We start from the raw sequence: 15,021 nt of genomic DNA on the forward strand, positions 1-15,021 counted from the left end.
ATTTGCTCCAACCCCTCAGACAGAGACAAACACCTACAAGATCTCTATCAAGCATTCTTACAACTACAATATCCACCTGCTGAAGTGAAGAAACAGATTGACAGAGCCAGAAGAGTACCCAGAAGTCACCTACTACAGGACAGGCCCAACAAAGAAAATAACAGAACGCCACTAGCCATCACCTTCAGCCCCCAACTAAAACCTCTCCAATGCATCATCAAGGATCTACAACCTATCCTGAAGGACGACCCATCGCTCTCACAGATCTTGGGAGACAGGCCAGTCCTTGCTTACAGACAGCCCCCCAACCTGAAGCAAATACTCACCAGCAACCACACACCACACAACAGAGCCACTAACCCAGGAACCTATCCTTGCAACAAAGCCCATTGCCAGCTGTGTCCACATATCTATTCAGGGGACACCATCGTAGGGCCTAATCACATCAGCCACACTATCAGAGGCTCGTTCACCTGCACATCTACCAATGTGATATATGCCATCATGTGCCAGCAATGCCCCTCTGCCATGTACATTGTTCAAACTGGACAGTCTCTACGTAAAAGAATAAATGGACACAAATCAGATGTCAAGAATTATAACGTTCAAAAGCCAGTTGGAGAACACTTCAATCTCTTTGGTCACTCGATTATAGACCTAAAAGTTGCAATTCTTCAACAAAAAAACTTCAAAAACAGACTCCAACGAAAGACTGCTGAATTGGAATTAATTTGCAAACTGGATACAATTAACTTAAGCTTGAATAGAGACTGGGAATGGATGGGTCATTACACAAAGTAAAACTATTTCCCCATGTTTATCCCCCTGCCCCCCCCCCCACTGTTCCTCAGACATTCTTGTCAACTGCTGGAAATGGCCCACCTTGATTATCACTACAAAAGGTTCCCCCTCGGCCCCCGCTCTCCTGCTGGTAATAGCTCACCTTAAGTGATCACTCTGGTTACAGTATGTATGATAACACCCATTGTTTCATGGTCTCTATGTATATAAATCTCCCCACTGTATTTTCCACTGAATGCATCCAATGAACTGAGCTGTAGCTCACGAAAGCTTATGCTCAAATAAATTGGTTAGTCTCTAAGGTGCCACAAGTACTCCTTTTCTTTTTGCTAATACAGACTAACACGACTGCTACTCTGAAACCTACTCCTTAGTGCTGGCCCTACTTGCTTCCTCCTAAATCCTTCCGGTGACCCCACTGGGGGTTGCAGCCCACACGTTGAGAAACACTGATCTAGTGGGTTAGATATGAGATCTGGCGAACTGGGTTGAAGCCTAGTGTTGACACTTGTTTTATGTTTTAGGCAAGTCATTTAGCTTTTCTATGTCACTGTATTCCCATATGTAAAATGGGGATACTTATTTGCCTACCTGATTATGTTCTCTCTGCCCTTCCATGCTTGCCAATGTTCTGTGCCTTTTTGTCTTTGTAACTTGACTGTTGAATTCCTTGGCTTTCAGACATCAGCTGTTAAAATTACGAACTTGTATAAGTTTTCTCTCTTAAAATGAGGATTTCCTCTTAGAAGTGACTATGTAAAAATAGAACCTTTGTACTCTACAGATCTCCTCTGTGTGTTTTTTCAGACTCAGGACTGCTGACTAAAATACATTTTTATTCTTGTTAGTCCTGCAGAGACGTCACATGAAGAGGGCATGATGTGAATTCTGTTCCTTGTATGTTAATCAACAGAGTTGTTTAATTGGTTTCACTTAGTTACCTTGTGAACCCACAGAAGACAATAGGGTTGCATAGATGTCACTGAGGGCTTCATTTGGCCTGTTGAAATTTACTGGTGAGACAAGGTGGGTGAGGTAATATCTTTTATCGGACCAAATTCTGTTGGTGAGACGGACAAGCTTTCGAGCTACACAGAGCTCTTCCTCAAGTCTGGGAAAGGTAACTTAGAGTGCCATAGCTAAATACAAGGTTGAATAGATAGTTTAGCATGAGTAGTTAGCCCATATTCTAAAGGTGAAGTGGCCTGTTAACATCCCTGTAGTCTTAGGACAAAAAGGGGGGTTAGTGGGTTACAGATTGTTGTAATAAGCTATAAATCCAGCATCTTTATTAAAATCAGGATTTTTAGTGTCTTGCATCAGGCTCACCTTTTGAAAGTGTTGTGCAGGTTTCCTTTGAGGATGAGGACTAATAGGTCAGACATAGAGTGATCGCTTCGTGAAAAGTGTTCACCCATAGGTGATACGGGGAAGCAGAAGGGTGTTATGTCTTTTTTATAATTTTTCTCTGTGAGTTCATTCAAGAGCACAGAGATTGTCTGGTTTCACCCACATACTTGTTGTTGGGGCATTTAGTGCACTGGAGAAGGTACACCATAGCATGTGTAGGATCCACGGACCTTGAAAGGTGTGTTGTGCGGGATGTTGATCATTGTAGCAGTGGAGAGATGTCTGCAGGTTTTGCATCTGTTCTGCTAGGGTCTGGTCATGGTCTTAATAAAGACACTGGATTTTTATGGCTTATGACAACAATCTGTAACCCACTGACTCCCCTTTTTATCCGATGATTACAGGGGGTGTTGACGGGGCACTACATCTTGAATGGTCCCTTAGAATACGTGCTGAACTATCTGTTCAACCTTGTATTTAGCTGTGACAATCTGAGTACCTTTCCCAGACTTGAGGAAGAGCTCTGTGTAGCTCAAAAGCGGGTCTCTCTCACCAACAGAAATTGGTCCAATGAAAGGTATTACCTCACCCACCTTGTCTCTCTAATATCCTGTGGCCGACATGGCTGCAAAACCACTGCATACAACCGTGAAATTTACTAGTGTCTGTGTATGAGAAGAAAATAACTTCGCTTAATTCCCAGAGCACAAGATGAGTTTGCAAGGCTGGTAGAAATGAGTAAACAGTTTTAAATGTAATCACGGCACTGCTAATCTGGTGTGAGGGAAAATAAATGTGGCGCCCCACCGTACCATTGTAGAATAACTTTTCATGGCAGAACTGCACTTTGTTGTTAATTCTTTTAAAGCATTAAACCCACCTTACTAAAGCCTGTTTTGGTCTGGGAATAAATCATTTAGAAAGATTAGTGAAGCAACTCTTAGTTGTACAGAATAGTTGACAACAGTCCCTTCTTAAAAGTTCACAATTCTCCCTTGTGTTCATCTGTGACTTCAGTTCTGTATTTCCTTATTATAGCAGTTTCTTATGTAACTTAAGGCTTTTCCTAGACTTCAGGAATGGTGATATCTGCTGACCATTTAAAAGATACCTAATTTCTCAGTCTTTTGAATGTTGCAAATATTCTGTACCCGTATCCATAGCATTTCATATCTTCAGTGCTAAGGGTCCGGAACTGGTACCAATATGCTTGTCTAATGAACTGCATTAAAAAATTATTCTTGCTCTTCACCAGAACTATTTTGTCTCACTTTATTAGTAATGAGGCAAAAGAGAGTTGTGAAAAGTCTAAAACTCCGAGTAGAAGAAATTCAAGAACAGAGGAATCTGCTGCCTCACAGGAAACAGTGGAGAATGGACAGCGCAAGAGGTCCTCCAGGCCATCATCTGCCTCTAGCACCGCAAAAGGTAAAATGCACAGACATCTTTACTGTGGAGTGGGTAGGAAGTGAAGTAGTTTCCAAAAGAATAATGTTGTTTGAATAAGTGTACCGTGTCTATACTTTACAGCCAGTAAATATTGTGTGCAGTGTATGCTCCTAACCCTAGAGTTAGTACTGATGAGTTAGACACAGGCTGGAGTTTCGAAGTTTACATAGTTCAGTACCTGCAGTAAATCTGTTTGTATGCACGTTTTCCACTGTTAAGTTTCTCTGCAGTACTCATTCACATAGCATTCCAAAAAAACTTAGTATTCTTAAAATATAGTACTATTGCAGTAATGGGCAGACATTGAAAGAACTCTACTCAAGCAAGACAGTGACATTTTTCCTACAGTCTGAAAGAAGATGTAAGCATTTGTCTCACTTCGTGTGTGTGATCTGCTTTTGGAAATCCAAATTGTCTTGTTATGCTGCTCAGGCATTCTTAGAATTCTGCCTCGATGACCATCTAAGAGTGACGTGTGCTAGTACACAGATCCTCAGCTGTTCTGTCCAAGAATACGTGAAATCCTAAAGTTACAGATATTAACCCATGGCATCAGCAGTTGCTGGAGTGTCTTATTTCTCTAAGGCTTGTGGTCTAGAACAAAGTATGCAGCATGTGTGTGGCACATACATGTTCACTAGTAGAATGCCTGGTTCACGTCTCAGTGAGTGAGACGTAGGTGGTCAGTCCTAGTGGTTGGAGTCGCAGGTCAGAGCAGAAGTCAGAGACCAGATGCCAGAGCTGAGGGTCAGAGCTGGGTTACCTGGAGTGAGGCAAGTCTGGGTCAAAGGCAGGAGCAGAGCTGGGCACAAGCAGGTACAGGAGCTATCGCAGCCATAGGTGAATACTTCGAGTAACTGCTGTACTGCTTTTCGTTGTTTCCTGTTGGTTTAAGAACACGACATCCCCAAATGACAGTAGCTATGGGGAGCTCTACGTTTACTACAGCAACAGAAGGGGTTTTTCCATTTCTGTAATAAATCCACCCCTTTGAGAGATCATATGCAGATCGACGAAGAATTCTTCTGTCAGCCAAGCTGTTTTATAGTGGAGGTCAGGTTGACCTAATTACATTGCACAGGGCATTTTCGCAGCCCTGAGTGAGATAGCTAGGTTGACCTGTTTTAGGTGTGGACCAGGCCATATGTTGACATAAACATTCTTCCTTTGACATAGCAGCATCTACACTGGGAGTTAGGTCAGCATAGCTACATCAGTCAGGGTATGGCTTTTTCACACCCTTGACTAGCATACATACGTTCACCTAACTGATGGAACTGGAAGAAGTTTGTCATTTGTGCATACTCCTGTCTGTTCTACCTTTTAATAGTGATTGAGAACTTTTTTTTAAGTGTATTTATTATTTTAAATGCACTCGCGAACGTGTTAGGTGCCTTTCATTACAAATGAAAACACAATCTGTGCACTAAGAAACATACAGACTGACTTCAGACACTGTGCAGTGAGGGATAGGAGAGGAGATGCAAGTTCTTTAAACAGAATCTAGTGCACAGTAAGATGGAGTAAAAGAGATCGTTGGAAGAGAAATACTTTGCTAGTTCTTGTAGGTATTTTGGAAGAAGTGGCTCTACAGCAGGGGTGGGCAAACTACAGCCCGTGGGCCGCATCCGGCCCACCAACCATTTTAATCTGGCCCTCGAGCTCCCGCTGGGTCTGAGGCTTGCCCCGCTTTAGCGCTCCAGCCAGGGAGCCAGGTAAGGGGCTGCTCTGTGCGGCTCCCAGAAGCAGCGGCATGTCCCCCCTCTGGCTCCTACACATAGATATCTGGGAAACAATTCTCTGGCTGTTGAATCTTGCTGAAATGCTCAGGGTACAACTGACTGCTATATCTGGGGTTGGGGTTGAATGGGTGAGGTTCTGTTGGGGACTCAGAGCCCTCCCCATCTAGAGTCCCATTTCTAGCCATTGGAGATATGTGCTAATAACAGTCACGAATGGGCCATATGCCATTGTAGGCAATCTCATTGTACCATCCCTTCCATAAATGTATTGAACTCGGTCTTGAAACAAATTAGGTTTTTTGCCCCCACTACTCCCCTTGGAAGGGTGTTTTAGAACTTCACCCCTCTGATGATTAGAAACCTTTGTCTAATTCCAAGCCTAAACTTGTTCATGGACAGTTTATATCCATTTGTTCTTGTGCCAGCATTGGCCCTTAACTTAAATAACTCCTCTCTCTCCCTGGCATTTATTCCTCTGATGTATTTATGGGGAGCAAACATATCTCCACTAAGCCTTTGTTTTATTAGGCTAAACAGGCCAAGTCTCCTCTTGTCAGGAAGGTTCTCCATTTCTGTGATCATCCTGGTAGCCCTTCTCTGCATCTATTCCAGTTCAAATTCATCTTTCTTAAACATGAGAGACCGAATTGCACACAGTATTTGGTTTTTTGCTTTGTTGCCTTGCAACACTGTTTTTCCCCAGTGGTTTTAAAATGCAGATTGTTACAGAAGGATAGTCTTCAGAAGACATTATAAAGAGCCAAAGAATCATCACAAACTTTTACTATGTTGTACTTAGTTAAAATTGTAAGGATGTAGATTCCCTCTGTCCTTGCTCAATATTTTTCTTACCACTTTAAAATGGAAATTGCGAGTGCACTTTAAGTGCACTTGAAATGACCTCTGCTTTCTCTCTAGCTTCTGTAAGTACTTCTGTTTCCTCTGCTGAAGTGCTACAGTATTTTGTAACTTGCTATGCAAGTTATTAGTGAGACATAGTGGATTCTCCCTACAGAAGCCATACATTAAGCAAAAGCAAGAGTTTAATACACAGTTGTGTTACATCAGGACTCAAGCCCTCTCTGTAGTGGGACCAACAGATTCTGCACTTAAAAGGCACATTCCAAAAACCATTCACTTTTTTCCTATTGCACCCATCTCTGTAGTGCCTAAGCACTGTACCTGTAACTGTGTAGTTCAAGTTCTTGAAGCCATGTTTAATGTTTTATGGGTTTCTTCTTGTGGCAGTGCTTTGCAAGATGGCAGAATCATAACTAGAGCTAATACGGTAATAATACTTACACAGCATCTTTCAGCCAAGGATCTTAGAGCTTTGCAAATGTTAAGCCTTCAAACACCCCTGTGAGCGGGGAGGCTGTTTGCACACATCCTTGTAAGAGAAGCTACTTAGAGTTTATTATCATTATTTATTTGGAATTGTCCTATCTCCCTAACAGCCTCAGTCAGGATCAGGGACCCATCGGGTTAGGTGCTGTACAAACTCAAGATGAGAAACAATCCCTCCTCTCTGGTGCTCACAGTCTGAATTTCCCTCCCCCACAGTGTTTTTTCTTAACATGTAAACAAAAAAAAAAGCAATGTGTGTGCCTCTCTTGACAGGCTTACTAGCTTAGCATCCACAGGTTTTTCCTTTTAATTTCAGAAACGAATGCCAGTGCAATGCAGTCAAAAAGAAGAAAATCCAAGTAAAGTACTGCATGGAAACACAAGACTTGCAAATGAGTGTGAATTTACCAGTAGCAATTTTGAGTTGTGATTTTTTTCTTTTTTTTGAAAAAAGAATAAAATTATGTACAGTAGAGTCATCTGAATATTATACTGTTCCCAGTAAGTACAAGTTTTTTTTCTAAAAACAAATAAATGGATATAAAATTGGGTTATTGTTAAACCCTCTGGTATGGGAAGGTGAAGTCCAGAGTTAGCGCATTAGGATAATGTGTTGTAAGAAATGCAAGGGAGGAGGGAGGGAAAGGCAGTTGTAAACTTATTTCTAAGTTTGCACTTTTCATTAAAAAAAAAAATTAGATTACAGGGTTGCCATTTTTAGGTATTAAAACGATGTATTGTGCTGTTGTTTTAAGTACTGTATGTGAATAGCAGTAAGAGGGTTACAGGCAAACCCTGTCTTGTTTGGAAATGTAAATATTTTTATTATAAAGTAGATCTGATGTATTTGTTGTAGAAACGGACCAGTGAAATACAAATAAATTGAAGGGTTTGTATAATGTGGAATCCCTAATGCTCTAAATAAATGTTGTTGCCCTATAATTTGGGTTGTATTATTATTAGCAGCAGCATAGTACTGTACAGGAAGATTGAGTGGATTACTTGAAGCTCTAGGCCTACAAGCTCCTTATTTGGAGCTTTAAAGAGGAATTTGTTTAACCACAAATGAATTAACTAGTGCAGCTGTTGTTGCAAAGCACGAAAATATTCAAAGCCTACTGCCCCAGCCTTCAGGATGCATGCATTTAATATGGACCAAAGAGTCCCAAAAGATAGCTTTCTCCATGTCCAAGTGTTCACCAAGAGGAAGATACTGCACAGAAGAATGCGGTCTGGAGACTTTCTGAAATCTGGTACCTGGAAGTTTTATCTGGATAAGTATTCTGCGCTCAGTGGTGACTTGTTCACGTGTACTACATGAGAAAGTAGGTCAGCCTTAGTGTGCTGGGAATCTTTCATGGTAAGAAATTGAGGCCTTGTCTATACTACCGCGGTAAGTCAACCTAAGTTACGCTACTCTAGTTACGTGAATAACGTAACTGAAGTCGACGTAGCTTAGGTTGACTTACCGCACTGTGTCGCTGGGAGATGCTGGCCCGCCGACGTCGCTTACTCTTCTCAGGGAGCTGGAGTACCTACTGGAGTTGTCTGGAGAGCACTCTGCGATCGATATAGTGGGTCTACAGTAGACCTGCTAAATTGACACCGCTGCATCGATCGCAGCAGCCGATCTAGGTAAGTGTAGGCATGGCCTCAGACACAAGTCTTCCTAGGTTTCCTGTTACCTTGCACACAAGTGATTCTGACAAATATTGCACCTTGTAAAAAATGGTCTGTGGAACATCAAGTGGCAAATAAGCTGTCTTGTGCCAAAAATGCCAAATGTTGATTGGTCAGGGGCTGCCCCAGAAAGCTGAACTTTTTGCATATAAAACTTCAGAGGGAAAAATTCTGTCCTGGGCTAGGGCCAAAGGGCAGTATATGTTACCTGTGTTCTGAAACCGCTAACTTCCCCCAGAGAGTCACATTCAGTCATGCTCTTTTGATACCTTGGATTACTGTATAAAATCAGTTTCTCCCCAAAAACATCTACCCACTCCTGATGCAGGGATATTGAAGAGCCAGTGGCAGGCAATATGGCTCACAGAGATTTTGCCAAAACCCTGAAAAGGGGCAATTATTCTACCTTTTCACTTCCAACCTCCACACTTCTGCTTCCTTGAAATCCTACCATCTTCAACGAGGTAAGATGTAAAACTAAGCTGTTTTATTATTTCTGTGTTTTCCTGCTTATGAGATAACACTGCACCTGATTTTGTTCTTATTGAAGTTGATGGCAAAACTCCCAGTGACTTCAATGAGACCAGGATCAGACCCAGGAAGAGCTCCACATGTCATACGTGTCAGTTTCCCTAAAACCTTAGTGTAAGTGGGAACCTTAGGTTTATTTATAGGTTCTTTAAGTGTTGCCTTACATTTTATTTGTTATGCTGGTGAAAACTCTTGGGGTGATATTTGTGGAAACTAAGCTCCCCTTTTTCCACAGAACAGATGCAAGTTGTGTAATGGCAGTGCAGTCTTCACCACACAACCCTACCAATGGGCCTAAAACTTGAGGGACCAGACCTATGAGGAAGGGGTAATCTGGTTTCTTACCGTGCCATTCTTGGCCTTGCTGCTGAGGTTGCCAGCAAGGCAGTCAGTTATGGTGAATTTTTTTATGAATGGAAGCTGTAGCAAAACCACAAGACTTAGAGGCCCCTAAATCACCCTCAGATGTGAACTATTTTGGACACTTTTGACCTTGAGGTGAGAAGTGCTGTATCTCATAACCAGTCCGCTAAGTCATTCAATCCCCCTAAATTTGCTTTTCCTGTGAGAATGGCTGTGACTTAGTCCCCATTTTTGTTCTGGATATCTAATATAAAACGTATCTCCTTATTCCTGAAGCACCTCTCACCACTAGTTGGAGATCCTAGACTCTGACTGTGTGTAACTCAACCGGCACCTGTGGTTAGGATTTCCACATATAAAATGTTGCAGAATGTGTCTTTGGACTGCCACGTTCTGTTCTGACTCTAGGGCAGTTAGCTGTCAACATGTTGCAAATGTTTAAACGGTATTCTAGGTGAAGTAGACACCCTCTTTCTTCTCTGCACCCTTCTGGGCTGTGGTGGATGGTGCAAATGCACTAACCTTTTGCATTATTTATCCCTCCGTGTGCTCTGTAGGCAAGGGGAGCTGATGAACCTCTGCTGGTAGCGCTAGTTTGGGATTTACATAGGGTGGAAATTGTTTGATCAAAGAGGCAGCCTTGTGGAGATGATCAGTGTAGGGTTGCCACCTGGCTTGTGGGAGAGGAAAAAACAAATCTAGTCTGAGTTTCCTACCAACCCTTAGGGCTCATTTATGCAGGGAAATTTACCAATATTACTAGACCTATATAATTTTACTGCTATAGTCAGTCTACTAGCTAGTGTCAAGTTCATTCTTTTCCACCCTGTCACTGAGGTTTGTCTGCTTTGCATCCTTTTGTCTCTATCCCATTTTCTTTGCCTTCTCCTGTCCATATTCAGCCTAACCAGCTTTGTTTCTGATTCCTGCTCTACTGCTGAGGGTGCCGTCTCCCTTCCAGAGAGGCCAGTGTGCCATTCTCCGGAGTTCACTAAGCCCAGATGCCTCTTGTAAACATGTTAAAATGAAACCCATCATGTGAGTGGGATGCTGTGATAAAGATAAACATATGATTGTGCAGAGATAGCTTAGAAAAAAAACCTACCCTCCACTTTGGATGGCAGCAAAATTCTGCAGCTTACTATTCTTTTGTTTAATGACAGTATTCTCCATCAAGCCTCAGAAAAGGCCATTAGTACGAAGGCTATTAACTCAGTTTAAGGTCTCCTGCCATTGTACCCAGACTGAGATGTGTTTTATCAAGAATGCATCACTTTGAGCTGAAGGTTTTTATTTTAACATCTTCCAACAGATTCCCACTGTCTGCATGGACAAGAACTGTGATTAGCAGCATGACACTTTACTACTTTTTATTTAAACTTCTTGCAGGCTTGTGAAATTGAAATCCTGTGTTCTGACCTGTAGAGACATGTAAAACGCTGGTGCTTCCCTCATTAGGGCAGTGCTTAACCATCCTCAGGGAACAAATACTTGCTACAGTCAGTGAAATACCCTACCGGATTTTGAATGGTGGATGTAACCAGTTTTACTGCACCTGGTTCCCTTTATGATTTAAAACACGCACACAAAGTATGCTTTAAATATATAGAATTTTTTTTTTAATTTCTTGTGGTTTTCCTTTATATTAGATTTTTTTTTTTCAGGACAGCATTACAATCTAACAACCAAAACCATGTTACATACACACACACACACACACCACATAACATATCCCAGGAAGTCGTGTCCTTCACTCTGTCAACATGTTGCAAATGTTTAAACAGTATTCTACATGAAGTAGACTCCCTCTTTCTACGAGCCTTGCTTGCATTGCTTTAACATGTAACACACAATAAGGAAGTATTTTGTTAGCTTCCTGGTTTGAACTAGGTTTCCGTTCCTACAGTATAAGTGATGTAGAAAATGGGGCTTTTTTTTTTTTTTGGTCTTCTCAAAACCCCTGTTTTAAAAGTTCTCCTGCTATTGTAAGGCATACAATAGATTCTAAGGTTTAAATCACCCTCTCAGCTGAACAGAGCTGGGGGAAAAACCCTACTAGGAGTTTAATCTGCTTGGTCATCTGGGTTGTGCTCTAAGCAGGTCAAATGCGCACACACTCAAAATGTGCTGCTTGTCAGAGTGTTGGGGGTGGTGTGGAGGGAGGGGAAAGGAGGTGGCAAAACCAGAAAATGTTCTCAAACTCATTTTAAGAAGGTCTAAGGCAACCCTTTCAAACCAAATAGTACCTTCTCTTTAGATAAGCCTTTGGAAGGGAGAAAAAATGGATTTTTAATACACAGTGTGTTTTGGCAAAGCGCTGGTGGTAGTCATGTCATCTTTATACTCTCTCTTCACCCTCAAACTGGTGGGAAATCCAATTTTAAGCAAGAGTTCCCAAAGGTATATAGGGGATTTAGGTACCAAAATAAAGGGTATTTGGGGGCCTAACTCTGTTGGCTCCTTTGAAAATCCCAGATCTATTTTTTTCAAAATAACATACAGCTGCAGATTTATTTCTTTTTATTTTCTTTTTTTAATTTAAATTCCCAGTCGCTTTTTGCATAGGACTTTTAACTATGGTTCCCTAATTGGTTACCAAACCATGCAAAAGGGTGAAAGGCACATACACAGTCAATACACTATGAAGAGGTATAATGCATATAGGAGAGTATTATGAGTATAATACCTAGTTGTGGGCGTTGAGATAGATATATATATATCTATAGATTTGTAGATATATATATATATATATATATATACACACAAGATATTGCAACACTCAAATGCTACATTACAGATACAGTTATGATACAATAGAAAAGAATATTACTATGTTGCTGTTACAGTGTGAGCTGTACCCTTGTCTCAGGAGCGGTAAAAGCCCGATTTTGAAAGCACAAAAGTGAATTAGATACATGTTTGCAGTGAGAATTGGGTGTTTAAAATAGTTTGTATTTATGGTCTGCTTTGCTCCCCCGCTCGCTCTTAGGCACGAAGGAGTTGGAACAGCAAAGATGTTTGGGGTTTCTCATACAGGTGAACCCTGTATAAGTTACCTGCTACTGCTCTACCCACAAGGAATAGGATCTCCCACATCCTGGAGATAAAGGGTAAAACCCTGGCTCCACTTAAGTCAAAGGAAGCTTTGCTATTGACTTCACTGGAGCCAGGCTTTCATCTAGAATCTGAGTCTCCCTGGGGGAAGGCTGAGCAGGCTGTTAACGACGAGGGCTAGCGTAGACTCCCTCTGACAGAAGAACCCCCTAGGTGCAGGCAGCTAGTGTGGAGAAGCAGCAGGTGCTGAGCTAGAACAATGAGCCTGACAGATCTCCAAGCCTAATCAGGCAGACCTATTATTAGGGAAGTTGGTGCAGCCCAAGTGGGTTTAGACTGGTAAGGGCTGAATGTTTCATCAGGTACTAACCCACATCCTCTACCTCCTTGTAAACAAAGGGGGTAGGGAGGTGGAAAGAACTTGAAGCTGCAGGTGTTTATTGAGCAAAGAAGGAATAAGTCAGCATCAGCTTGGATACTAGATGGAGCCGTTCCTTTTTTGTATAACCGTCTTTTTGGGGAAAATGAAAGATTTATTTTTTAAATTAAGTTTCATGAGCTAACGTTTTTAGAAAGAGCCTTTTTGCACCTGCATCAAGGCATAAAGCCAGAGGCTACAGCGAGGCCCTTTAAAAATCTGACCCTGTGTTTCTGATTGTCAAGAGTGCTATCACCCTTTCACTTCTGCACTCTGAGAGCTGCCCGCTGTTGCCAGGCTGCAGGTGCCAGGCTGCCTTTTGGGGGGTGAGCAGACGGGGAGGCAGCATCTCCTCTGGTTATGAGGGTTCACAAAACTCTCACACGTCAAAACAAAAGTGATTTACTAACTATGCCAGAGAACTTCCTCCTCTTCTTCCCCCCCCATTTTTATTTAAAAATAGACTTTCTTCTGATCTCCCTCTTCCCCCTCCCATTGGCAAAACTCCCAGACAGTTCAGTGGAATGAGAGCTGGGCCAAGGAGGTGTTCACAGAATGGCTGTATCTCTGATAGCTCACAGGAACAGCTGCACTGCAGGAGAAATGGACAGCGGTGAACATAACCAGTTTGCCCTTGCCTGCCCCTTCCCTCAAGCTTTGACCACACTGGGGAATTACTTTAACTTCCCTTCCAGAACGGGTCAATCCTGATGTGAAAGCAAGCCCTGCCTATGAACCACTTTTGTCACCAAACTGCATAATAGTCAAAGGTTCTTCTAGAATGGCCTAGAGGAAGCACCTGAAACTAAAGGAGGACAGACTATGGTTGGCCTGACTTTGATCCTACATGGGAGTCAAAGTGGCCAGAGAGAGGTCAGTGGGGTTAAAGTGGAGGACAAGGAGGATGCGGCCCAGAGAGTCTACAGAAGAGGCTCCAAAGGTGCCCTAGGGCTACAGAAGAAATTCCACACGCTTGACCTCAAGCAGTTTAACTTCTCCTCCTCTTTTCCAATTCAATCTGTTTAAAAAGAAAGTAACCAGCTGACTACAGCAAGCGGTGAGCCCTCAGTGCAGGCAATGGCATCATACTATTCTCTGTACTCTTAGGTATCCATGCCATGAAAGAATGGCCGCATTCCTGAAGAAGTTCAGAGCTTGGGGGAGTAGATGCATCATCCAGACATATGCTGGTCTCCCATCTTATTTTAAATCATGTGTGCTTAACCTGGGGCTCTCCAACAAGCCGTGTGTGTCATTAGCTAGATGGGTGAGGTGTCCCAAAGATTGTTTCAGTTGTAATATAGCGTTACACTATGGAAACGGTGGAGAACCACTATCAAGGGAAGTGACCGCTTTGTTAGCTACAGTTTAGTGACCATTGCCAAACCTTCACTTTTTACTGCAGTCATATTTGTCTATTTATTAAATAACAAAAATATCTGCCCTTCTCTTTTGTTAAAAAAAACCCACGTCTTCCATAACTGGAAACCACCAATTTCAGCTCCAGTCCATGCAAGGGATTTGGGCTGGGAATTATCCTAGCCAGGCGCCCTTGCAAACATGGCCTTTTTACATCTGAGGGGAATTTGCATGGTCTTCACGAAACATTAATGGATTTCCTCCCCACATGGGGTTGGGGGGGAGAAAAGAAAACTGCTCCACATACAGCTATACACTACTTTAAAATATACAAAGAGAAATAACAGGGTCCTAAAGAGAGGAACTTTGGGATGAGCTACATACCTAAACTTATACTTTGCGATATTGAAAGAAAGGGGCCGTGCTAGAACGAATTGACTTTCCTCAAGGCTGGGCTTTCCCAGCAGCGTGGATGCCTCACAGAAGTGGTACTTGTAGGTGCTGGTGTTGAAGTACTGGATTTCCAGGACAGCTCTGCTGGCGGATGTGCTTTCCATGGCACCCAGCTTGTCGCCCAGCAGCTCCTCAGCACCCTTTAAATGCAAATGGAACACGGGCAAAATGTAGGAGGCAGACTCTAGCATCACGGACTGCTTGTGCGTTTGTGACCAAGGACCAAGTGGTTGAAATGGCTGCTGTGACCTGCTTTTGAATTCAGCCCCTGAACCAGGATCACTTTGCTAGGGCTGCCTCGGAGGTATGTTATATGCAGAATGCTAGAATATGTGGCTTCAGACTTGGCCCTACATTCATGTTTTAAAACAAAAAGGGGGGGGAGGGCGCATTTCGCCAGCTTTCTGATGGATGCTGAAGGGCTGCCTGGGACCCAACTGAAGTCAACGGCTAACCTCTTGTTGACTTCAAAAA

General features: G+C 42.5%; 1 protein-coding gene across 5 annotated transcripts in view; it reads left to right on the forward strand.

The window, feature by feature from the left end:
• The window catches only part of NCOA6 (nuclear receptor coactivator 6), a 72,378-nt gene extending 64,790 nt beyond the window's left edge, over positions 1 to 7,588 (forward strand). For all 5 annotated transcript variants that reach the window (XM_077831876.1, XM_077831880.1, XM_077831877.1 and 2 more), the window contains 2 exons: positions 3,431 to 3,579; positions 7,006 to 7,588. In XM_077831876.1, coding sequence (XP_077688002.1) covers positions 3,431 to 3,579; positions 7,006 to 7,052 — 196 coding nt within the window. In that variant the 3' untranslated portion in view covers positions 7,053 to 7,588. The remainder of the gene's footprint in view (positions 1 to 3,430; positions 3,580 to 7,005) is intronic.
• Positions 7,589 to 15,021: the final 7,433 nt, after the last annotated feature.

This window comes from Eretmochelys imbricata, chromosome 13 (genome assembly GCF_965152235.1).
Source record: "Eretmochelys imbricata isolate rEreImb1 chromosome 13, rEreImb1.hap1, whole genome shotgun sequence".
Taxonomy (NCBI): Eukaryota; Metazoa; Chordata; order Testudines; family Cheloniidae; genus Eretmochelys; species Eretmochelys imbricata.